This window comes from Mizuhopecten yessoensis, unplaced genomic scaffold, assembly GCF_002113885.1.
Source record: "Mizuhopecten yessoensis strain PY_sf001 unplaced genomic scaffold, ASM211388v2 scaffold8811, whole genome shotgun sequence".
Lineage (NCBI taxonomy): Eukaryota > Metazoa > Mollusca > Bivalvia > Pectinida > Pectinidae > Mizuhopecten > Mizuhopecten yessoensis.
In genome coordinates this window covers 1,150,875-1,176,205 of record NW_018407733.1, presented here as the reverse complement: position 1 = coordinate 1,176,205, position 25,331 = coordinate 1,150,875, and the positions used below count along the sequence as shown (strand labels likewise).

General features: G+C 37.8%; 1 protein-coding gene across 1 annotated transcript in view; it reads right to left on the bottom strand.

The window, feature by feature from the left end:
* Nucleotides 1-211: 211 nt before the first annotated feature.
* Nucleotides 212-25,331, bottom strand: part of LOC110456638 — a 26,148-nt gene continuing 1,028 nt past the window's right edge. The window contains exons 2-7 of the mRNA XM_021507477.1: nucleotides 23,430-23,665; nucleotides 6,102-6,254; nucleotides 4,525-4,687; nucleotides 1,682-1,957; nucleotides 1,194-1,379; nucleotides 212-554 (exon numbers count right to left, since the gene is read on the bottom strand). Of these exons, the coding sequence (XP_021363152.1) occupies nucleotides 340-554; nucleotides 1,194-1,379; nucleotides 1,682-1,957; nucleotides 4,525-4,687; nucleotides 6,102-6,254; nucleotides 23,430-23,665 (1,229 nt within the window). The 3' untranslated portion in view covers nucleotides 212-339. The remainder of the gene's footprint in view (nucleotides 555-1,193; nucleotides 1,380-1,681; nucleotides 1,958-4,524; nucleotides 4,688-6,101; nucleotides 6,255-23,429; nucleotides 23,666-25,331) is intronic.

Below are 25,331 nucleotides of genomic sequence, written 5' to 3'. Positions count from 1 at the left end.
TCTCAGCTCGTTGTGTAGGCTGTTCCACATCCTGGCCACGTTAAAGTGAATGAGATTAGGGGAAATTTTGTTATCATTACGAAAAGATTTTTCGCTTTTTTTCAAAACTCTGTAATACAGTAAAAAATGAGAAGATATGTACAATACGTATTGATTGTAACGTCATTAGTTTGTGTGAGAAAATTACGTCGTTTTCTCATAACATTATGACGTTACTCTCACAAACAAATGACGTAACAATCAATACCTGCTCACAAGAGCAGATAACTCTGCAATACGAAAAGACGGCATTGAACCACTGTGGTGAAATAAACTATGTGTTTGAAAGTATCCTTTAAATCACATTTCACAGATCGAGAACAGTTCTGATGTACAGGAGCCTCGGCGAAGTGCATTTGTATTATAGACTAGACACTCTTCAATGGCATTGGTCACCGTTGTGTCCCAATCCACCAGTTCGTCATTGAGAGGCTGAGGTGGGTCTCCCCCGTCCCACCATTTCGTCACCCCGTCCACCTCATACAAACCTCCACTCACCCTCATGGATCCATATTCTGTTGTAAATATAATAAAGGATCCTATTCAATTTTACACTTAAATGGTATCGTTAATGAACTTGACAATGAGATCCTCAGACTCGTATGAAAACAAAGCATATAGGTAATAAGAGTCGCATAACTTCTTCCCATAAGGTTGACTACACAAAGATGAGACTCAACATGGAACCCTTACTTTACATTCCAATTATTTATGTTCTTGGCTCAACATCATAGACTTCAACTTCAATGTTAATAGTGAGATACATTTTGTCATTAATATTAATACATCGTGCACTTAATTTTGTTGTTTTTATATTTTATTCAACACATAGTTTAAGTGTATTTTCACCCAGTGTTGCACCAAAATAAATATAAACGAAAAAAACTCATATATTATTTTAAAATGCCTCGCAATAGTTAAGAAAGTAGACTTCTCAGACGACAGATCATATTAATAATAAAAACAAGTCGAGATTCTTATATACCGCTTCATCATTACCAGGTTTGTAGGTCGTCTCAAAGCGGTTCACAAAGTATTACCCATGGATAATAGATCGATATAATATGTAGTTGTAAAATGTTAAACTAAGGTTAATCTGGTTAAGAGCAGTCAGACTGATCAACGTAAGTCGTGAAAAAACTAATCAAACTTACCAAGTATGAGACTTGACGACGTTACTCGCTGTAAAAGGTTGAGTTTGTCCACAGAATTGACCACTAGAAGTCTCATCTCGAGACCAGCACAAGCTGTCATGGCGTCCTCCTTGCTGAACCTCCGTGTGATGACTTTGTAAATCAGTTCGGTTGTCGGGTCAGTTGTCATGTACAGGCCTACGTTAGCTGGAACATTCAGATTCGTGTTTTCTGAAGTGTGTTTAACTATATATACTCGTTTAAAAACAAGATTTTGTGAGGTATAAAATATGTAGGAATACTTGTTATTGTATTTTGCTTACACACGCATGATTTTTCAAACTAAGACATATTGTGTAATGCTGTTTTAGATACTAACAATTCACTTTGATGTTGTAATTTGGTTTGCGGAAAGGAGTAATACCGGTATACGACGTCGATGACGTTGAGATAATTTGTTTTTATTGAATTTTAAAATATATGTTTTTGAAACCGTTGAAGACACTTACTCATATCAAAGAAGTAGAGATATTGTTTATCCAATATCGACTGCACGCCAGCCCCCGACTTCAGCTGACTGTATTTGTTGACACTGTATGTTTTGCAATCTTTGTACCCGTCGCTGTAGGAGAATGAGCGACACGTGACGTCACGGTGACACCGAAGACTACACTCCCCAAGATGTTTGGCATGTCCTTGCGTCATCACTTCAGCGTCACTGATGGATCCTCCCGGTAAATTAAGGTAAGCAAACCGGCGACTTCTGGTATTGGTGGCATTGAGAACTGATAGGATATAAGAAATAAATGCTTCTTCACCAAATCAAACCAACTTGTATGTTACAGTTTTATTTCAAAAAAGTAAAAGTTCAATAATTAAAAATTCAACAAATGTTAATTTTTACTTCAAAAAAGAGTTCAGAAGCTTGATTTGCATCGTCAGGAAATAAAAAAAAAATGAACGTAACGCACAAACTGAAAGACACACGCCTTATTTCAAATAAAAAGATTAGTAAAGTGCCAAATTTTGAAACGTGTCACCACTGAAAAGAGATAACCGTGTCAATGAAGGATACAGACGACCTAGGGGACGAAGACTACACCTGTACACCTATAGAGTCTACCAACTTGTACATGTATGCATGAATTAAACCGTAAAACCATGACCAACAGTGGTACCTAAAGGTGGCTCCACACATCGTCATCAGCGTCCATTTTCGTGACGTACTTCCGGAAAAAGTACAGCTCGGACTCAATTATCTTGATCGAAATGTGCATGTACACCGTGTCGTCATTTCCGTATTGCGTATCGGGCATTCAATATTGTAGTGCAAATTATAGCAACACCTAGGCCGTTTTCGTTTAAACGGTCAGACCGATCGGACCACTGTTGTTCGTTTATTAACCGGACCTAGTAATCTGATGCTGCTTTAAGACGAGCCTTGAGAAAGCTTTGCAGGTCCTCCAGGATTTATACCCGAAATTGTTACATTTATAAACGGTCAAACCGGTTGTTCCGCATAAACGAACAGGACCCTGGTAAACAATAGTACACGTGCGTGCCGATGATATGTCAACACCCGATATCGAGATTTTACCGGGAAATGTATAATCACACGTACTTCAGGAATAAAGCTTTCCAATTCATAGACATAAACAGACTCACGGGAAGACAGTGACATGAGACCAGACGACCTCAAGAAGGTCATATAGGAAGCACATGAAATGCGGATGTACCGACCTCACATGTGCATATCACGTGCTTACACGAGTTCATAAGCTCGAGGTCGTTACGATTTTCACTGTTGAGANGGTATACCATGCGATAGCCTCTGGTCTGACATGTAATTATAAATATACCGTGAGTTAGCGGACTGTGGAATGATGTCCAAAGTGTACATGACTGAGGGTAATTTGGTTCCATTAAAGAACAATAAATTGATAATTTTGATATCATATTTTTGATTTATTTCCATCATTTTTGTTATATGTAAACAGAGACAACTGTCATTGTGTAAATGTCATCCCTCTGCAAAAAGTTCCGATTTTTTTCAAGGAAGATAACTCTCATCCGGATCAAAGTGATTGTAAAAAGTAAAATAAATTAATTTTAAAGCCATTGTGTATATTTTGTTCAATTTCCCATTCTATATGTATAGATCTTTGTGTCCTGTTTGCTTTTAGCTTGAAGATAATCACTTTTATCCGTACAAATTCAATAAAAAACACTTTGTGTAACATGTGTTACATATTTTGCGAGAAATAAAATATTTGTAGGGTTAATTAGAAATGCTTTATTCATTTTATTATTGTTGTTATTGTTCCGAACAATGCCACACACACACAAAAAACGGAAAATATTAAAATTGACGAACATTTAATTTTTTGGTATTTTTTTCCAAAAAGTCCCCAAACTGTCGGCATGTTTATATGAAAGTGTTAAAAAAAAAATGCTGGTTAATTGCGAAAGTGTGGAGCCACCTTAAATCGACCCTTAATTGTAAAAGAAATAAATACGTATCTCTGAATTATACTATACAAATCTTTATGGCCTACAAATATGCTTATGTTTGTACATAAATATCAAAATATCCATCAATTACACCGTAAATCGTGCATGCTCCTTACTCATATCGTAAAATATTTATGACCTTGATTTAGTTATACGGTCAAACTAATTAAATCTTTAAACTATGCCATGAAGAACCAAACAACCCGTAAGATAATGTTTTAGAATTAACGAACGTCGATATACACAGTGTAAGCAATTGATGTGATGCATCATTTTTGTCAGAATGTAAGAGAACAAGGCAAAATCTTCAAACAGTTTTAAAAAGTAATAATAAAGTTAAACCGATGTTGACAAAAAATAACAAGAGCATACCAAAGTGATATCATAACTTAAATCCGAACACAAAATCGACAAAACCCAGGCAAAATTCAAACAAATGAAAATATTACATTGAGACCCTTCAAAAAAGTACAAAGAAAATAGGACCAGTATTCTTGAAGAATAGGCGTCTTCTGGTTCATCGACGACAGCCGCCATGTAAATATTGGTTAAATCCATGTGATGGTACGTTTCCACATCCAGAACTCGGATAGTGACAACAAAACTACAATTAACATAATTTAAAACTTAATCAGCCTGCATGTTCGGAAACCTTGTGTTGTAAGTTTGTCTGTCAACAGTCGACATGTATCACTGACGTCATGATATTTGGAGCAGGCTCTGGAATACTGAATCAACTACGAAATGTCAACACCGACAAATATCACCTTGTAATGTTTTTTACACTAAGTAATTTAGTGCCGATCTAGCTATTTGAATTGTTCTTATGACTATTACGTACCGTGAGTACAACCGATCACGTCAAACCGTAGACACGGTGGTGTAGGTGCTGAGCCAGTCCAGGTGAGTGCCCTGATACGAATGTACCGGGCCACGACGGGTGGACTTATGCTACCGTGTTCCTCTGTGTTCTCATCCGCCGAATCTGCTGGACCGTAGAACGTCTGCAACAAAAGGTAAACCTTCACCGTGACACACCCTGTATTCCTGTTATATGAGGAATAAAAGCGAAATATTTGTGGCACATACCAGCGACCTAGTTGAACCGTCGTTAAAACAATCAGATTCAATTTTAAATTTGTCGCGAAGTTCAGCTAAAAAAAATAATTTTTGATTCAAACAAGACAGTAGGCCTTAATAGTCACTCCACAGTGATCGTTACTAAATGTATTGCGTTGCTGTGTTCTGTTACGTCAGATTATTCACTTACACATGTATTTTACCTGTGATACGTGCTGCTCATGGTGAAACTGGTCTTTTGCTGCTAGGCTGTTGAGAAATGCTTGATCAGTCGTAGGGCAAATTCCAAATTACAATGCATAATTGAACAATTTAATTTGAATTTTTGCTAAACTTAAGGAAGACCGGATGCTTTTGCTGCATTAATGATGATGTCAAATCAACCATCATTTTTGTTGGTGTCGGCTTCTTAGTTCTGCCTCTTTGGTGCGGAACATTGCTATGGATTTGCGGTTCGTACTCAGCGGGCAATTTGCCCTATTTTTGGAGCACACTTTAGAGTTATTATCATGTACGATTGGTCGTGTATATCTCCTGTATTCTGTTGTGGCGGTGGTAGCACTGGCTTTTCAGTTGACCCGCCATTTGGCGGAGTTACTTACTTGGGCAACATATTGTTAACCGTTCTAAATCTAATGACAATGTAATAAATTTAAATTTCATTATTAACAAGCTATTATCGAAGGGAATATCCTGTTCCAAGCTTCCTTTTCAATGTTTAGGTGTCGTGTGGTTGAAGTCGTTGGCCATCATACGCCATACAAAACAAAATATATCCTAACAAGTAGGGAATAAAACCAGATACTGAACCTAATGCTATTTGAGTTTGTCTTCTTTTTGATAACTATTACGTTGGCCCGAGCTACCTATATCAGGCTAAAGGCTACCGAAGAAATGTTTTTTCGTGTTGCCGTTTTTCATGCTGTCGACAAAACTACCGGCGTCATCTATTTTGATGTTAACAAATCTGACCTCTTCCAACCCTTGGTCATTTTCTTTGTCGATAAGTTCATCTAATTCAAGTATTCGTTGAGCTAACGACTCGAGTACTGCCTCTCCATGAGACTCCATTGAAGACGAGAGGTGCAGACGACAACAACAACAAACCTCTAAAATTTGAAGCGGTCACCGGACCTGACTGTGATGAAGACCTGGATGCAGGCTGATCTATCCGGAAGTGGGCTGATATCACCGGATGCGAGCTGATATCGATAGGTTATTACATTGGCGGACAATATCGACAATTTGAATGATACAGTATCACATATGTAATTTGGTCGGTATTTCAAGCAAGTATATGATAAGATGTACAACCTGTGTGATATGGTGTTATATTACCTGTGTGACGCCCTCTGACTGCACATACTCCCAGTCCACTCCGTTCTGACTGTACAAAACTTGATAGGTTCGGAGGTTATTATTTAACACGTTTGGATGTAATCGTTGTTGTACTACGACACCAACGATCTTTTTGAGATCAGCGAATTCCACCTATAAAAAGTATAAAAGGTGGATTCAGAAAATTGTAAACGGTGTTTGGTATCATTACAATCAGGAACGAATAATATCATGACGTCAAACTTTCACGAAATTCCCGAATGCTTTTCAATTGACACCCTTTGTCTGACGGAAACTTTGATCATAAGAAACATGACATTGTTCTGCTGTTCCACCATTTGGAAAAAAACAGATTATGATTCATCACGAACAAAAATACGCCATCATTTTTCTTCGAACATATATCGAATACATATAGAAATAACTTGTGTTGTAACATTTTAATGATTTCATACCACGTTGTAACACTTCACCATGGAACAGGATTTTAAGCAACTGTGCTGCATACTTATACATGTTAACAATATATATTGTGAGACACATACAATAATTAGGCTAATCAAAACAGCTATGGCATGGAGTTCAATAAAGGAAACCGAAATTGACCCATTTTTTGTAACATCAATCGAGTTCAATGACCTCACACTGATTAACTAAACATACGAAATAAAAAAAAAATTACGTTGAATTTATTTAAATGGAAAAAAAAAAGAACAAAAAAAAAGAACAGTTCAAAAGAAAATAACTCTCAAGAAATTATTGTAACACTATTCTAAGATTAATGTGCTACACATTTGTAATTATCAAACATGATCAGTTAATTAGTTAATCTGGAGATCATGATCGAATACATATTATATATATGGAATAGATAATAAAAAGTCAATGAATACATCGCCTGAATAATATATCAATGACGTACTTTACAAACCAGCTCTTGTGAGACTTTATTTGAATGAAGAAATATTGGGACGGATATCTCTAAAAAGAACAGCGTCGCCACATACAAAATAACACTTTAAGCTGACATTGCAAATTAAAAAGATTTCAATTGAGATTTAAAAAAAAAAAAAATCTGATTTTTGAGACCTTCCCCAGTGACAATCTCTACTGGCTGTCTAATGGACTTGCTTGGTTACAACGAATATGGGTTTCGCCGGGTATAAAATGCGCATTACGCGTCAAACCGGTTATCATTTATTCAACGTGTGCTCAAGGTGACACTACCATACTTCAAACATAGAACATTTTTATGGTGTTAAACCAACATTTTTTTATCAGATCATGTGAATAAAATGAAAATGGAAAACTTGCAAGGTATGATTTATCTAAGAAAAGTGAAAATAATAGTAAAATACGACCAATTTGATATCTGATGTAGAATTATGCGCCCCCACCCCTCCAAAAAACGGACCCGAAATAAATTAAAACACTAACGCTGATGCCTACCTTTTAGATATTCGTATAGTAATAACATCAAGTGTGGACATAATATTAATTCTAATTCCGGTTCAATTACCAAATTTCACATTGTTGTGAAACGCCTGGGAGTAACGCATTCTGCACGTGTTTTGCTAGTAAATCGTCTACACGTCAAAGACAGATTTCATAATAAAGTTTTCGTGAGTGAGCGCGGCTCTATGAACGTGAAGAACCGATGATATATATGGGAATCTATTGAAATATAATCAGTAAATATTTAAATTTTGGATACACAATTTCCGAGAATGTGCCAAAAGTAACAACCAGCTTGGCAGTGTTTCAAAGTCTTGAGGTTAGTGGTTTGCTTTTTGGAATCGGTTGTCGATCAGGGTAATGTGCTTTTTATACCCAGCGAGACTCATACTCGTTACCAAGCAAGGACAAACTATAATGTTGGCGAGTCCATAGAAAAGATAGCCGGAAGAGATAGTCACTGGTGAACATCTCAATTCCAGGAAAAAACTAAACTTTTCAACTTGCACTGTCAGTTTTAAAGAAAACAAATCAAATATCTTCATTGCTTCATTAAGATCTAATTACAATGTGGAACTGCACGAAAAAGCAGCCCAAAATAGATATTTATCAGTAAGTGGTAGATCAAGCACGGACACAGAGGCAGGCAAATTCCAGGAACATCTCAAAATACTTTTTCATTGCGGAGATCCTTTATAGGAGACAACCTATTGCTACTGTTCCACTATAGTGTATTACATAATGTAATTAGTTTCCCATCCCGCCTTTCATTACGGAAATGGATTGACTTCCATTTACAGATATTGCAGTATTTGGTTTCGTTTCAGAAATGGTGAAATTATACATAATGTATGTCGGAAACGTTTCTTATGCATGTCTACTGCTGTTAACAGAGACAATGGAATCATTATGGTTAATGTTCACTCAGTCACTCCCCTAAAATAGCATGGATATAAATCTTTTTTTGTCCCGTATATTGTTTTGTAATAATTACGAAAGAAAAATACCCATAACCCTCGATTAAAAACGAAAAACAAAAATAGAATGAAGTTGAATATTTGTATTCGTCATCTCTATTTTGCAGCGAGGGGTGCAACTTATCGGCTTTTGTGCGATTGCCTGATAAGTTAGCGTCACTTCCTTCCGTCGCCTGTCAACACGAAGGCAAAGAAACGAAAACAAGAACACAACCCCATCCCACCACAAAAACATTACATGTACATCCTCCCAACCCCGATGGTGCAGAACAAGTGCCTTTGGCTATCATGAATGTACACCGTGTAAGCGTAGGACATTCCGTTCGCAAAATTGACCAATTATGGTGTCATTGGACGTTTGGCAGCCGCCTTCTACCGACTCAGGGGTTCGATCCTTAGCGGGAGCATGGTAAATAATTAACATGATTTCATATAATTGACATTTTATTTGCAGTGAGCCGACACAGCAGTAATATACTGGAACCGTAGTCAATAGTCACATCATTTTGTACCAGGCTTCGTCGAAATGTCGTGCTTAAATCACTCCGGCAAAACGCAAATAGACTAAGGTAAATCCCCGTAGACAATGCCGACAACAAGCATGCATTCATGCGTAATAAAAAGTTATTTAAAGTATCCATACACCAATTAAATAATTACTGGTGGGAGGCTATGGATTGCTTTGCAATGTTTTGCCTTAACTAGCCTTTAACTTACAGTTCTGGTTTAAATAGGAGCTTGGGTATTAGGTAGCCTTTGGCTTACAGTTCTAGTTATTGTTTTATTTTGCCTATTGCCCATTCACTAAACAAAATATGAAGGAATATTACATTATTTTGTATCGTTAACTCTCAACAAATAAAGCAAGGAAAGATAGCCTTGTCGACTCCTTGTCCGACTCCCCATACATATACAAAAAAAACAATTTTAGCACATTTGATTGTTTTGACCATGAACGAAGGTCAAGGTTATCAACGTTTACAAAAATTAAAACTATTCACATGAACAACCAACTTGCCAACTATCAAGACCCAAGAGCCTTTGGTCATAAAGAAACACAAGTTAAAGGAAAAGTGGAAAGAAAGATATGTTTTTTCTTTTTTTGAATCAAAGGTGTTATATGACCGGTTGTCAATTATTTTGGAATTCCTGACGTGAAAATATATTATTGAAAGCCAACTTTAAAGCATCTATGAAAAATACTCTTTTTAGAACTATATAAATGAACGTGTCGAAAATGGATTTTTTCTCATTAGTAATGAAATTTCACATACTTTTCTGCTTATATCTTCAATAAAATGAACAATTCTTTCTTAAAGTAGTGTAATATTCGGTATAAAAAACAGTTGGAATATGTTGCACACGATGATGATACAATTTTATAGTAATTGTGTCATTGTAGTGTGATGAAGTCAGACTGGAGTTTCACCGGAAGAGGGTCACCCCAATAATGGGGAGAGGATATGCATGATCTGAGCAGTAGCCTTCCCTTTATTGACACTGGGGCAACAATGCCTAGTGGGTCGAACAAACTATTGATTGTCGATAAAATTCTTCGTTTAGTGTAAGGTTTGATGAAACACGAAATGTGAAATTTCCTGTGTTAATGTCCCAGATTAATCCTAAACTGGACTGTACAAGTAGGTCGTCTTTACACAAGTCCAGGTTCTTGATGTCTTTTGAAAGATCCTCCTTGTCAAATGCCTGAAGCACATCCTTGTCGTTTGAGGCTATCTTGTGAAGCCTGAGATTCCCTTCCTGTTTGAGAGTTTGTTGAGTCCTACGCACGATGTCGATGGCTGTGGCCGAATCTGAGACCGATAACAATCCATCGTCAACGTAAAACAAGCCTTGTCATCCGATATTCAATCAACGGCTTGTCCATGTTGTTGTCCTGGTACCAGAAGAACCGTAGAAAATCCCTATGATCCGTCTCAACCACGAAACAATAAAACATTTGTTCGATGTCTGCTGTTATCGCCACACGGTCTTTCCGGAAACGCAGTAGGACTCCTAATAGACTGTTAGTTAAGTCTGGACCATTGAAAAGAACAAAGTTCAGGGATGCTCCCTCAAACTTCGCCGATGAGTCGAATACCCCTCTAATTTTGGGTTTACGGGGATGATACACGCCAAACAGAGGCAAGTACCATCTTTCCTAATGTTCGGGAATGTCTGGTGCAACTTCTGCATGACCTTTTTCCAGTATTTTCTTCATAACGTCAAACATGTCCTGTTTTTTCTTACTGGATCTTTTCATACTGTTTTCCAGTGACTTGGCTCGTTTTAACGCCATCTCATGGTTGTTGGGGGGGCCTCGTTCTAGGCATCCGGAAGGGCAATGGAGCCACCCAGTTACCCTCATTGTCCTTATGCAATTTGGAGTCCATTATTTTCAAGAATTCCTTGGCCTGAACAGACAGACCTCGTTTGTTGTCCTCGGGAGTCTTTTGGAAAATTATGTCATCCTCCTTTACCCTAACGTCCATCTTATTTTTGTAGGGATTAAGAGAAGTCAGTCTGCCGTTGGAAAGAGTGCGTATCTTATTGACGTTCACAGAGTCTGTTTGGTGTATGGAACCAAGACATGTCTCCCGTATGACTACCCATCCGAGTCGTAATCTTTGGGCAAAAGAAAGACCGGACTTACCAGTTCTTTGATCAAGGATATGATGTACCTCTGGGAGGTCGCGTCCATTGAGAAGCGATATAAATGGTCCTGCAGAAGCCTAAAGTGTTCTACAACCTCAGGGGATGGAATCTCCTCTCCTACGTCTGGAATATTGTTACACTCAATAATACCAGGGAGATGGGTTCTGAAGGACCTGTCCATTGACTCAATTACAAAACCGGATGCTCTCCTTCCAGTAGTCACATGAGTTCCTGTGCAGGACATCATGGCATACTCAATGTTCTGCCCAGCGGCAGTATCAAAGTGGCCTAACAACTTCTAATACTTAGGATTGGCCTTACATGACTGTATTTCCATGCGGATGTCAGCAATTTCATAAAGTTTCCTTTTTTCTTTGTATGTAACCTTTGTAAAATTTGCCAGTTTCTTCTTCAGGGATGCCCCATCAATTCTGGGCTTCCATAGCGTTCGTCCAACAGCTTCCAAATCAGACTTAAACCTCTAGCATAGTTGTCAGTACTAGCGTTCCGTATGCTGGTGGCATGTTTTCCTGACTGAGGTCCCAGCCACTTCATTAACAAATCTATCTCTTCTGCCGCAGACACCTTCATCTCATCCAGTATAGAACAAAAGGTGGCCCTCCATGACAAGAACGACTCTGGTTTATCATCAAATTTTACAAGCCTGGACGACAACACTTCCTTTCTCATTAAAAAATCAGAAAAACCTTGGAATGGATATTGGTGATTGTTTGAGTGCCCTTGATTCCAGACATGTTCATTGGGTGGTTGTACTATTTCTAGACCTTGTGCTGGACATTCAAGCTTGGCATGATCTGGCCTGAAACTATTGGCCGATGAGTTTAAGGGTAAGTGCTCTTCTATATGAGGTAACTATTATGCACAAATGCTGTTGTTAAACTGTTTATTCTGTTCTCCAACAAATCTGTGTACACGGTCTTGTGTAATACCTTCTGGAACTTCATTTTTGGAAAACTGTACAGACTGGCGCGAGCCATGACCCATCTCGTCTTACATTGCATCTAACTCTCTTTTTGCCACAGCAGCCTCCTCTTCAGCAGACAACATTGTTAGCCTAGCTTCCAATTCGACCTTTTCCCTCTGTATTTCAACCTCCTTAGCTGCAAACTCTAATTTAGTGTTGGCTGCTTCTAATTTGGCCCTTTGTTTCATCAAAATAGAGCTTCCTGATCTTGACGTCCTGGTACTAGATCTGTGGGTATGATTTGTGACTTTCCTGTCTTAATTGGTTTAATAGCTGAGAACATTTATCATTCATACCTTAATAAATTAGTTGTTGACATGCTAGTTCTCGTTCACTCTCATCAGTTCTGGTCCGTACTAGGTATGCTTAAAATTCCTCTAAAATTCTTTGGTAAGCACTGAAACTGTTTTCGAGGCGACCTTGTAATGAGACCAGTTCATCTCGGTTACATATGTCTGATAAGTATACAATAAATTCTTGCTCAGTTTCCTGTCTGATGTTTGACAACCTTTGTGTATACTTAGCTATAATCTCTGTATACAGGCCTGTTCCTGGTTCAGTCAGCTTCCGTGACCTTTGACCCTGTCCTTTTGCTTCATCCATGCCTTTGGATCTTGTTGTGTTGTGTATCTCACTGTCAGATGTGATACTAGGTGATTTTACTGTAGTGTGATTAAGCCTTTAATCCATGGATCAATAATAACCCCCAGAGAAGGAGGTTAAAAACCTGCAACAATACAACAATGAAGTTTTCATAAAACCTGATCTGCTGTTTGTTATGGTGTACATATTACATAAAGCTGGTTAATCTACATGACAGCAACTGACCTGTTTAACAGCTTATACTTAAGTATACAATGTATATACATGGTATGCAATTATATATAATGGCATTTAAGAGACTATTGAAGGTATACATGATGTATGTTGACAAGTTTGCATGACAACACTATAATAGCAACTGAGGTCAGGAGTGTAGAATTCCGTGCACACGGTTATCAGTACTCTTATTATTACAGTAAATACAGCTAAACCTACAAAGATACTTCCATAAGCACATATGGACACCAAATATATCAGGGGAATTTATATTAGGGCATGTGATTATAAATTGGACTTCCAAACTCCTGAGAAATAAATCTACACTCAAATCAAACTGTTATGTGGTAGGAACTTCTGTTTGCGTATACGTCCTGACGCATCAGTCGTAATCACTGACTGAACTTGGCAGTCACTACGAATTATCACATATTTATATAGTTTGATCGGACACAATGTGCACAGATCCAGTCATTGGCTTATATATGATTAATCTGCCATGATTATGTTTATTTTACATGTCACTTACACCTTGGATTCTCTTATCTAGAAAACACAAACATTCTTCACGCTGCCATGCGTTCAAGGTAACGGCAATCACTAACGCACCTCACTTAGGTGTAGCAACTAAAGGGAAATAACTCTTCACTAATAAATCCTAACACGACAGTCATTTAAACGCTTTAGGAGGAATTGTGTTACCGCACCTTTAACACCCACACAAGTGTAAGTCAATGAGGTTCCATTTATTAAAAAAATGAATTCTGAAACTAACTGTTCCTGATTTAAAGCTTCCTATACCTACATATTTTTGGATTTATCTTGTTTTGAAATTCCAAGCGGAGGCCGATGCTAAAGTTAAATCTCCATAAGCGTTTACACTATCTTTCATGATGCTGGGTCGAGAGCTGGCAATGCCCAAATACATACATTGTACATGTAATAATGGGTGCAGACCTGACGGGGACAGGAAGAGTACGAGTCAGTGGGTGGAAGATACACGGACAGCTATGGAACAGGCAAAGCAGCGATGCTACGCCAAAAGCGATACCACGCCACCCGTACAACCTATCAGAGGTTGAAACCGAGAGACGTTATATGGTTGTTTTTTTCTTAACGAAGGTAAAGGTTGGCACAAGCCCCAAATTTAATACGTTTTGGCGCGGTCATGCCTTATTTGAGATCATGGCATTCCTCTTTCCCGTCCAACTCTTGTCGGTGTATGGCATGTGATATGGCGGCTCTACAACAACACGTCGTTAGATGCGCTCGGGCTCGCCGAGGTCTAGGAACGGGTTCACCTACCGGAAAGACCAAAGGCCCCGGAACGACACCGGAGAAAACTAACAACATGTTCTCGTTTAGGTATTAGGTATTAGGGAAATCTGCGTCGCCATGTAGAACGGCATCATCCTACCAGGGTCTAGGATATAACCCAACCTAAGACACGGCAGAATTCTGACCACGACGTCTTCGACTGGTATGCCACGATGACTGCTACGACAGCCACTGTTTCCATAGCTACGACATCGGGAATTTTCGGGAACAGATGGGGAGACCGTCGTATATCTGTCTTGCTCGGTGAGCAGGTCAACTCGGCTGAAGGTGATGAGCTGTCGTGCGTGACAATATCAAGTGTGTACGCTTGGTCAAGCCGCTATACGGACGTATTTCGCGTACTGTTGGTCTGATCGTAGATTACACTCGCCGTTGAAGGATAACCTTATAGTTTGCATTCATATCACTTGTAGCTTCTTACTACAATTAGTGCCTGATTGGTTTGACGGAATGTCCATCTTTAGGGTAGGGGAATGTATAGAGATGATTATTTGTAATACTGATTTGCGTATATATTGCTGTGTACGTAAGCTATCATATTTTAAATTTTGATTTTGAAATAGTATTTCATTTATGTTGTATATAAATGCATTTTATGTTTAGATCGATATTATATTGGTTTATAACAAGTGAGAAAGTATTTGTTTTGTGATGCGCAAGTGGATGTTGAGAATGATTCTTCAGAATGTCTATGTCAGGTGTAAGAGAGCAAATCCGGAACATTGTAGGAGACACTGTATTATGACGATGACTATCGGACCGTCACGGTGGAGGCTGTGGTGAAGGTGACGAGCACGGGTAGTCGTCAGGTACGCCGGGGTGAGTGGGAGAGAGCGCAGAGAAGGCGGCGCGGACGCCGGAGAACGCCAGGACCTGCGATTGGTCACCCTCACAGCACCGAGTGTCAGTCGGTGTATTTGTATACCACTGCATAAGACTTACGCCGGCGCCAGATATTACCGAGTGCCGACAGAATAAGTTGCATTCCTCTCATGTATAACCATGTAATGTGCTATTTGTTCATGTCTGTGCTATTTATCTTATAATTGTATCAGAAAAGATGTCCTTGTTGTGTGATGTTTTAGATAAACAATATGGAATATCAATGCCAAAGTGACGATGGAACCCAGGAAAAGACAACAACAGGATAGAGAGAGAAACATAAACTGATACAGCATACAATATAAAACGGTAACGAATCATATTAATGTGTCGAGCACATTTGATACAAGGTAGTATACACCTGCATGAAATTCTTTCGACAACACAATTGTTTGTGAAACACACAAAAATATTTAATAGGTATTGCTCCATCTGGTGCATTTCTGTAGTTTCTTCGGTTTTTTTCTTTTATGTATTCTGAGTGATGAGAAAGTGACAAACGTCTATGCTAGCACCCTAAGTCAGTGTTAAAATAATATATTTAAACCTGACTGTCCAAAAAAAGACCACCCACAAAAAATAGTTAGTGTTTAACATCAGAATTGTTGTAAAAAATTCCGGATCACGTTTAGATGTTATGATATTTTTCAGTTAACCAAAATAAAACCAACATTTCCAGGGACAGCCGCACCAGCAGTGTTCCTGTAAACCACACCACCAGCGATGCTGTACCAAACCTACCCATTCAAGCTCTATGTAGTGTGTTGCCATCAACAGTTTTCACAGAAGCATAGAAAGCATCTCTCAATTCCTTAACTTCTTGGAGGCAGCGATAGTTTTATGCGACTTTACTTTAGAGAACTCTTTGAAAAATAATATTTCTGTGATTTTCGAGAAGTGTTTTCTGCAACAGGTACGTAAAAACAGAAGTGTCCAGTGTGTTAAAAAGGGAACGCTTAGTAAGGAAGCTGCACTCAGCTCGCATCAACACTGAGCTTGGAACACATTCTGTGGATTTGTAAACACACTTTAATTTAGATAAAGATTCAGCTCATAACATTGTGCAAGCACCTGCTATTAGAATTGTTGATGAAGATAGTGCAAACATAGATCTCATTAGAAACGGATGGTTCAAAAGAACGGCAATTGCTGCTGACAGACCAAGACCAGAAAGAACTTTTTTAGATTTCGTGCCTCCTACTTAAGACAATCTTTCCCGAAATAGTCTTAATCCCCAGAGTCATCAAAGAAATGCAATGCTCTACATCTGCTTGAAGTTGACAGAAATCATTCATCATCAAATGTAGCCAAATTTAAAGTTTGGACATGGACAAATCAAGAGGTGGATTTGATTATCCAAGAGACACATTTTATTTGTTGTTAATGGAATTGGAGTTGAAGCTAACTGTGAGAAAGCTGGAGGAAGCGGTCACTCTTACTGCTATGTCACTTTGTATTGTTCCCTTGTAGAAAACTATTTTGGAACAATTAATGGTTAAATGTTACATGTACTGTGATAAAATGTTTCATAGCTGGGAAGTTAACTCAGACACAGACACATATTTTGGAAAACATCATTCATCTGTTTTAAGCGGTGAAGGGTTATGCTACTGTGAGGTTGGAGCTCAATAAACTTGCAAGGGACAACAAGACTACTATCGTTCTGTGAGTTTACGTGGAGGTTTGAAAAAAAAAAGGGGGGGGGGGGGCCTGTATCACTTTCTTCACATTTTGAAATTAGTTTTAAGGTACTGGAAGTCATACTTTGACTTGAGGTGACATACTGCTTTGTCCTGTTTAAGGTTGGGATGTTGGATTCAAGTGTTTGAAATTGTCTTGTTTCCTATAATTCATTCATTTGCATTAGTTTAATTTGATATCAATCTTCTGATAGCATACAAAGAGTCTGTGCAAGTCATGTAACATGTATGAATAAATCAAAATAATAATCAGAACTTATATGTAACATAAAGAATACAAGTACACAAGTTCTTAAAGTATTCTACTGTATTTATAGTATTGACGGGTAATTTTTAACCATGGCATATACTGACATAGTATTTGGAATTCTGATCTAAGTCCGTGCTGAAATGTAAACGGTTGGTCAACATACTGGAACTACGATTCTGAATTAAGGAAAGATGTTCTTAAACTTTTTATTGCAAACATTGGTAAAATTACAGAAACTTATCTAAATGGAGACTTGAAGATAAACATATATGGTTGTTTTTTTCGGAAGTAATAAGGCTATCCTACACAGAAGAGCAAAATGTCTATTTTTGTATTGGGTTCCTTACTAAAAGAAAAGCATGGGCACGTATGAGCTATCTGTGTTGGATGACTCTGAAAGAATACATATAGGATTAAGCTAACTTGTAAAGTTAACCATCTTAGCATATGCATTTCTGCCTGTTACTTGCTACTGGATAATTCGATATGGAACACTGATCCTAGAGAACTTTGAACCCAAGTACACATATCTAAAACTAATGGTGTAGTTTGTATATGTGACGACTTGAGCTGAAGACTAGAAGTAAGTGACTTAAATGGAGACGCAGACATGTTGCTTCCTAGGGAATGCATTGCAAAGATTTCAAATAATCAAGGAGATATGTTGATAGGTTTCTGTGTGGACACAAACATGTGTATGCTGAATGGTCGATTCAATGACTAACAATTTCACCTACATATCACCACGAGGTAAATCAGTGATAGATTACTTCTTAGTACCCCGTGAAAATTATATCAATTTAGGGAATTCAGGGGTATTGTTATGTGTGAGGTATCGACTTTGTTAGGCCATGTTCCTTCCAAAAATACCGGACCACTCATTTCTTCTGTGCTCCATACTTATATATATCCCGACAGGTCGTACAGGTCTTATCCGTCATGTTCACTATGTAAATAAATTGCCGTGTATCAACTTCGGGGATTGAAAGCCTACTATCAGTGTCAAACTCAGGGACTATGATTGAATACGTGACACAATTTTGTGTATCCTTTGTGATATTGACATTCGACCTGATGTCAACTCCGCTTACGAACAGATCCAGGATCTGTTATATTCGGAGATAGATCGACAAGGCCTAAAGCAATACCCTCGCTACGAGTCACGAATACGTGGATGTTGACGAGGGCTGATTCGCAAACATAATTTGTACGAGGTACTGCAACTACAATGAGGAAAAGTGTGTTTGACAGAAGAATGTGGACAAAAAGTAAAACAAAATGGTGAAATATAACAGATTCTGTTTGGAACGAAACATTTTCGACAGACTGCATCTTAATCAGAAACGTACATGTAATTATCAACTGAGTGAAGAAAAAGAACTAGGATCAAAAATGGAATATTGTAACTCGAGAAATTTCCGGGCTGAAATAGGTAAATTCAGCATCAATAATAGCAAATGGCTGATGGTAAAATCATCAATGGTGTTAAATCGGTACTGAAGCGCTGGAATTCAGATTATGAGAGCTTTAACACTCCGGATACACATTTCTCTTCAAACGAACCATGTGGCAAACTTTTTTTAATAGGAATATTCACAGGACGAATACCCTTTTTCAATGTTATGATAGGTATGATTTTGATTGGGGAAATGTTTACATAAAGTCTATCTGGACGTACTTATACAAACAGATAACAGCTCATCAATTAAACTGGTGGCCAACAGGAAAGGAATAAATTAATCATTATTATCTACAGGTTATCATATGACCATTTTACATCCTGCTCCGTATCAGCTCGACACTCCTGTATTGGCCAAATGCAGCTGATAATGGTCAATGGCTAGAGAAGGATATGGTAATGGTCATATAGTAACTTTATATTATAAACTGCTTTCAAAATCATTAGCAATAACACAAAAACACGCAGAAAATTAATATCCCATAAAAACAATGATCACATTCTACCTTAAATTAAACAAAAAGAACAGATTAGAAAAACAGATTGATATAAACAGTGTGTACACTATCCGTGTCAAACCAAACGTTAAACGCGCGTGCCAGACAGATAAAGAGCGTGCTTGGCGGTTATTGCGCGTGCTGGGCGAATATGTGTTGGTCCGGGATATGACGTATGCACAACTAGCAGTATCACACAACACATATCACGGACAAGTATATGATAAAGTTTACCATGTGTACAAAAGGTCATTATCAAAGTCAGCAAAGATAATCATTCATAATGATAATCAATACAAGTTCACCTATCAAAAATACTCTCATATGCACACCGTATGAAAATGTGGTGTTGTAGCACCGGTGAAACACAAAGGACGCCAATTTGAAGATCTAATACTGACCATCAATATCTATCACCATGACAAAATAAGTTTCATTTTCACATATAATAAGAATGCGAGGTTATAACAATGGATAAATTTAACCTTAAGAAGCTGGCATTTACATACGTATCATAATGATTTCTAGATGTAATAGAAGAATCTTCGAAGACCATCGGTCAAATCGATCACCATTTCCGGTAATTATATTTATATTTACGATGTTTAAAAAATGTATCCAGCAATCATGCTATTTCATTTATACTTAAAGCATATATTATTGAGCGGATCATATAGGTGTATGTATATAAACATTTCGATTATTTAAGCGTGTATTTTTATAGTATGGGCTGCGTTGTCTGATGTCCAATGTTCGTACGTTAACTTTTCCTTATCGTCATCGCTATTCTACCTTCATTCATGAACATATCTTGATAAAACTTGGTACAGATATTGCATACCAATATAGCTCGAACGAGTTTGCATTTCAGGACTTAACGTGCTTTTTTAGTGGAGATATACCCCTTGTATTGCCAAAAAAGGCCATTTTGTAGTAAATGCTAGAACTTTTTATATTTTAATCAATTCCTTTCAAATTTTGTACTGTAATGATAGAAGCAATATTGTTCAACAGTTTCAATGTTTGACGTTTTGATATATCACATTTGACATAGCAACGTTGTTCATCGTTTTCACAGTTACCTTTTGCTTGTTTACGCGATAACTCAAACAATTGTTCTTAATGTTTTGTCAAGTTTGGTTGGATGTTTCATTAGCTGAATGCTTTGAATGAGTTCTCAAATCGTGACATTTAAACGCTTTTTGGCAGAGTTATGTCCCTTATTATTGCCAAATAAGGGCATTCCGTCGAAAGTGCAAGAACTTTTTAATCATATGTTAAATTCCTATCAAATTTAGTGTTGTAATACAAAAACCAAACATGTTAAAAATTAAGGTTCTAGTTTGAGTAAAAGCTACATTGACCACGAAAGTTTAATTCTGAAACACAAAATAGCTTGCGCCATAAACACAGTAAATGAATGGAGAGGTCACAGTCACCAACAAAACGGTGGCAGTAAACATATTTATATCATATGTCACTACCTGCTTCCAATATATCAATACCATTCTGAGGGTCTGACGGGCGTAATCATGCTTCCGCTCGCGGTGCTCTTGTTTACAAACAGTTTAGTCTAGATGTCCTGGATTTCCTACGCATGAGTTTCGAAATAACGCGACAGATCAATTTTCCTTGATTTTTTGACATGTGATGCCTGACTGCGTATTTCTAGTGATTATTTGTGTTGACGATCGATTTCCAGATTAAAAAAACATGTTTCTCCAATTGCCCAATATCTCATTTTGAAAACTTGCATTATTGACTCTGGTACAAATGTACGGGCGCTATGGACTAGAAAACGTCTGACAATTGGTTATTTGGGCCATTTTCATTTGGTCAGAGAAGACGTATATGAGTTATAATAAAAAAAGAAATTATAATATCGTACTCAAGTACGAGTGATTCGATACTAGTAAACGGCAATGGACGATGATTTTTAAAATGGTCGCATACAGACGAACTATTTTGTTCATTTGTGGTATGACTTGCTTTCCAGTGACCTGATATAAAAAAAAATCGATATTGAAGCCTTAAGAGAACAATAATATATATAGATCAAACAATATTAATTACATTTTCAGTGGTATGTTGTCGGGTTTCCAGTCCAAATGACATTAATAATATATGTGTCGTAATTTTTCCAATCAGCGAGCAGCGTATGCGTTACTGACAGTAGGTAATCACCTTATTGTCCCGAGTCAGTTCCTGTATGATAAAGCACCAACAATAAAAATGTACCCGATAACGTTGATAAGCTGGTACATTAACTACTCAGGTGTGATTTTTTTTTCGGCTGTCGCAGACGATGATAGATAATTAAAGTCGGAGTAAATACTCCAAAATGTAAATGTGTTGGAATAATCAATATGAACCTATCCATCATGTGTTTAATTGTGTTTTCTCTAGCGTACTAAATAATCTATAACGCATTGTCCTCCTGCACGATTACAATGAGTTGTTTTCAAATAAATTACACGCCAATGTGCTATATCGTGATAAGTACACGTAGGCTACCGATAGATGACAGGACGTGAAAACACCTCCCATGTGACATTGATCAAACATCTGCCAGGAGAAGCCACATTGGACGGTGATAATATGGCAAAATTATGTCATGCGTTGTTTCGAATCAATTACTGTGATGTTTAACATTAAAGTTGAAAATGTCGTGAGAATAACTGTCAAGGGTTGAGCTGTAAGGTGCTCTTTTAGCAGATGATGAACTAATTAAGGAAAACAACACATAGATCAGTATAAAAACAGCGTGCGTTCTGAAACAAGTTGTAACAGTTATTAAGGCTGCAAGCAATAAAAATACCAAAGAGCGACAAAAACCTTAATTCCATATCAAACTCAATGAACTAGGGCAAAAATATAAGTAATGGAAATATTTACGCGTACATACTAGAAACATATATGGAGAATCAGACCAGGCCGCGGTCGCTGAAAGTTTGGCTAGAGTGAACCAGTGGTTAGGGAAAATTTCAAACATGAATACAACAAAATGCAGAACATCGTATACCATTCCAATGCTATACATTTGAGAGAGAAGTATCATGTGTTTTGGGGATATATGAAGGTTTGACAACCCTTGCTTCTTATTGGCAACAATTTGAATTCCACTAACCAAATTTTAAACATCCGGAGCCAGTAGACCAGATGTTCCCGTAGAATAAGAGTCTACTGTTGCCTCGACTTAGCATGTGGATATTGAATTAACTGTGACATGTAAAACACCAAAGATGCAAAATCCTATTACTATCAAGAAAGGGAAAATTCAAGCTCAAGTAATCGACATCGCCAAGCTTGTTGTACAGCTTCGTAGTAAGCCGTCACTTTTGGTCCAAAACGTAAAGAGCTTGGAAAACGGCTAATGTTAAAGTCTGTAGAGTGATTATTTCATGTTCATGAGGGTATATATACGGTCGACTTGACCAGTATTTTGTTTGTAGATATAAATTATAATTGATACATAACAAAAGAAAATTAAAAGGACTTGGCAATATTTTTCCTACCAGTCATCGTAAGCTTTTCAATAAGTTCAGCTTCATATGGTAAAAATGGCATACAGTGCAGCAACATAACTATAACCTTACTAACTACATTGTAGTATTGGAAATAATGATTTGTTTGAGCAGTAAGCAGAGCAAGCGATTAAACATTGATCATATGCATTTTTGTAAAGGTTTTTAATTTAACACAACCGAGAGAGTCCCGTATCTTCATCGTTAACTAGTATTCGGGAAGATCGTTACTCAGACATGGTTTGCTAGTGTTTCGTCCTTCTAAAAAAAAGATTACATGTATGTATGTATGTATAACTAGGGTTTCACCGGGAAATCAAGTAAGCCTTTTTCTTTTCATATGTACAAAATATGATAGTACTTACAGACAAGGACAAAGTTAATTGATTATTTGATTCCTGACACAATCCCAAACTAATTAAGAAATTGCTGGGTGTTTTTAATATCAGTTGTGTACGTATCAAGCTGTGACAATGTGTTCCCTTTCTCGTTGATTTTGTTTGTGCCGTCATGATCTCAAAGTGAAAACCAGTAGCCCATGCTATGTTTATCAAAAGCTTTGTATGCATAAATACTAGCATGTGGATTTCACAATGACATTCCTTGTGGTGCGATCCTCCAATATCACAAGTGATATTTCTTTCTTTTTTTCTGAATTAAATCTGCATGTGTGGATGGAGATCCGGGACTACGGCATGATTGCTAGGCGACTAAATTCGGTTAATGATATTATAAAAGCATTACAGCATCTCACTAACAATCCAGTATCAGTATGATTGTAAATTCTCACCTGGATATGCGGTATTGTGTATCCGGCGTTGCTACACCATGCTCCGATATTAGGGGCCGCACATCCGCTCGACGCCCTCTCTTTGTACATATATAGGCGGCTACAGGCTTGGTTGTGATGACCATTGCTGTTATAAGGATGATAAGACGAGGCTGATATGGCAGAGTCTGGGACTCCCTGGGGTCCAGATACGAGGAAATCCCAACAATCCATGTCTCCCCAGCACAGAGTGAGAACTGAAGCACAAAACAGACGTATTAACAATATAGCAAAGGGTAGTTTTATATGAGATTGACATAAAATGACAACTAACTGAAATCTGGAACACCACGGGATAAAGTTGTCACGAATGTCCTCCTGAATTTGGCTTTCATGTCTTTCACGAAATACACGTTGCATGTCAAAAACATAAAACAAATGTATAAGGTACACGGATCATGTTAACCACGTGACAGTGTGTTACTATAACACGGAATATGAGTGACAACTATTTAACACGATAACCGTGACAGTGTGGTACTATAACACGGAATAGGAGTGACAATTGTTTAACACGATAGCCGTGACAGTGTGTTACTATAACGCGGTATAGGAGTGACAATTGTTTAACACGATGGACGTGGCAGTGGGTTACTATAACACGGAATAGGAGAGACAATTGTTTAACACGATGGACGTGGCAGTGGGTTACTATAACACGGAATAGGAGTGACAATTGTTTAACACGATAGACGTGCCAGTGTGTTACTATAACACGGAATAGGCGTGACAATTGTTTAACACGATAGACGTGACAGTGTGTTACTATAACACGTAATAGGCGTGACAGTGTGGTACTATAACACGATAACCGTGACAGTGTGGTACTATAACACGGAATAGGAGTGACAATTGTTTAACACGATGGACGTGACAGTGTTGTACTATAACACGGAATAGGAGTGACAATTGTTTAACACGATATACGTGACAGTGTGGTACTATAACACGTAATAGGCGTGACAGTGTGGTACTATAACACGATAGACGTGACAGTGTTGTACTATAACAAGGAATAGGAGTGACAATTGTTCATCACGATAGACGTGACGGTGTGTTACTATAACACGGAATAGGAATGACAATTGTTTAACACGATAGACGTGACAGTGTGTTACTATAACACGGAATAGGCGTGACAGTGTTGTACTGTAACAAGGAATAGGAATGACAATTGTTTAGCACGATAGACGTGACAGTGTGTTACTATAACACGGAATAGGAATGACAATTGTTTAACACGATAGACGTGACAGTGTTGTACTATAACACGGAATAGACGTGACAGTGTGTTACTATAACACGGAATAGGAATGACAATTGTTTAGCACGATAGACGCGACAGTGTGTTACTATAACACGGAATAGGAATGACGATTGTTTAACACGATGAACGTGACAGTGTGTTACTATAACACGGAATGGGAATGACAATTGTTTAACACGATAGACGTGACAGTGTGTTACTAAAACACGGAATCGGAGTGACAGTGTGGTACTATAACAAGGAATAGGAATGACAATTGTTTAGCAGGATAGACGTGACAGTGTGTTACTATAACACGGAATAGGAATGACAATTGTTTAACACGATGGACGTGACAGTGTGTTACTATAACACGGAATAGGAGTGACAATTGTTTAGCACGATAGACGTGACAGTGTGTTACTATAACAAGCAATAGGCGTGACAATTGTTTAACACGATAGACGTGACAGTGTGGTACTATAACACGGAATAGGAGTGACAATTGTTTAACACGATGGACGTGACAGTGTGTTACTATAACACGGAATAGGAATGACAATTGTTTAGCACGATAGACGTGACAGTGTGTTACTATAACACGGAATAGGAATGAC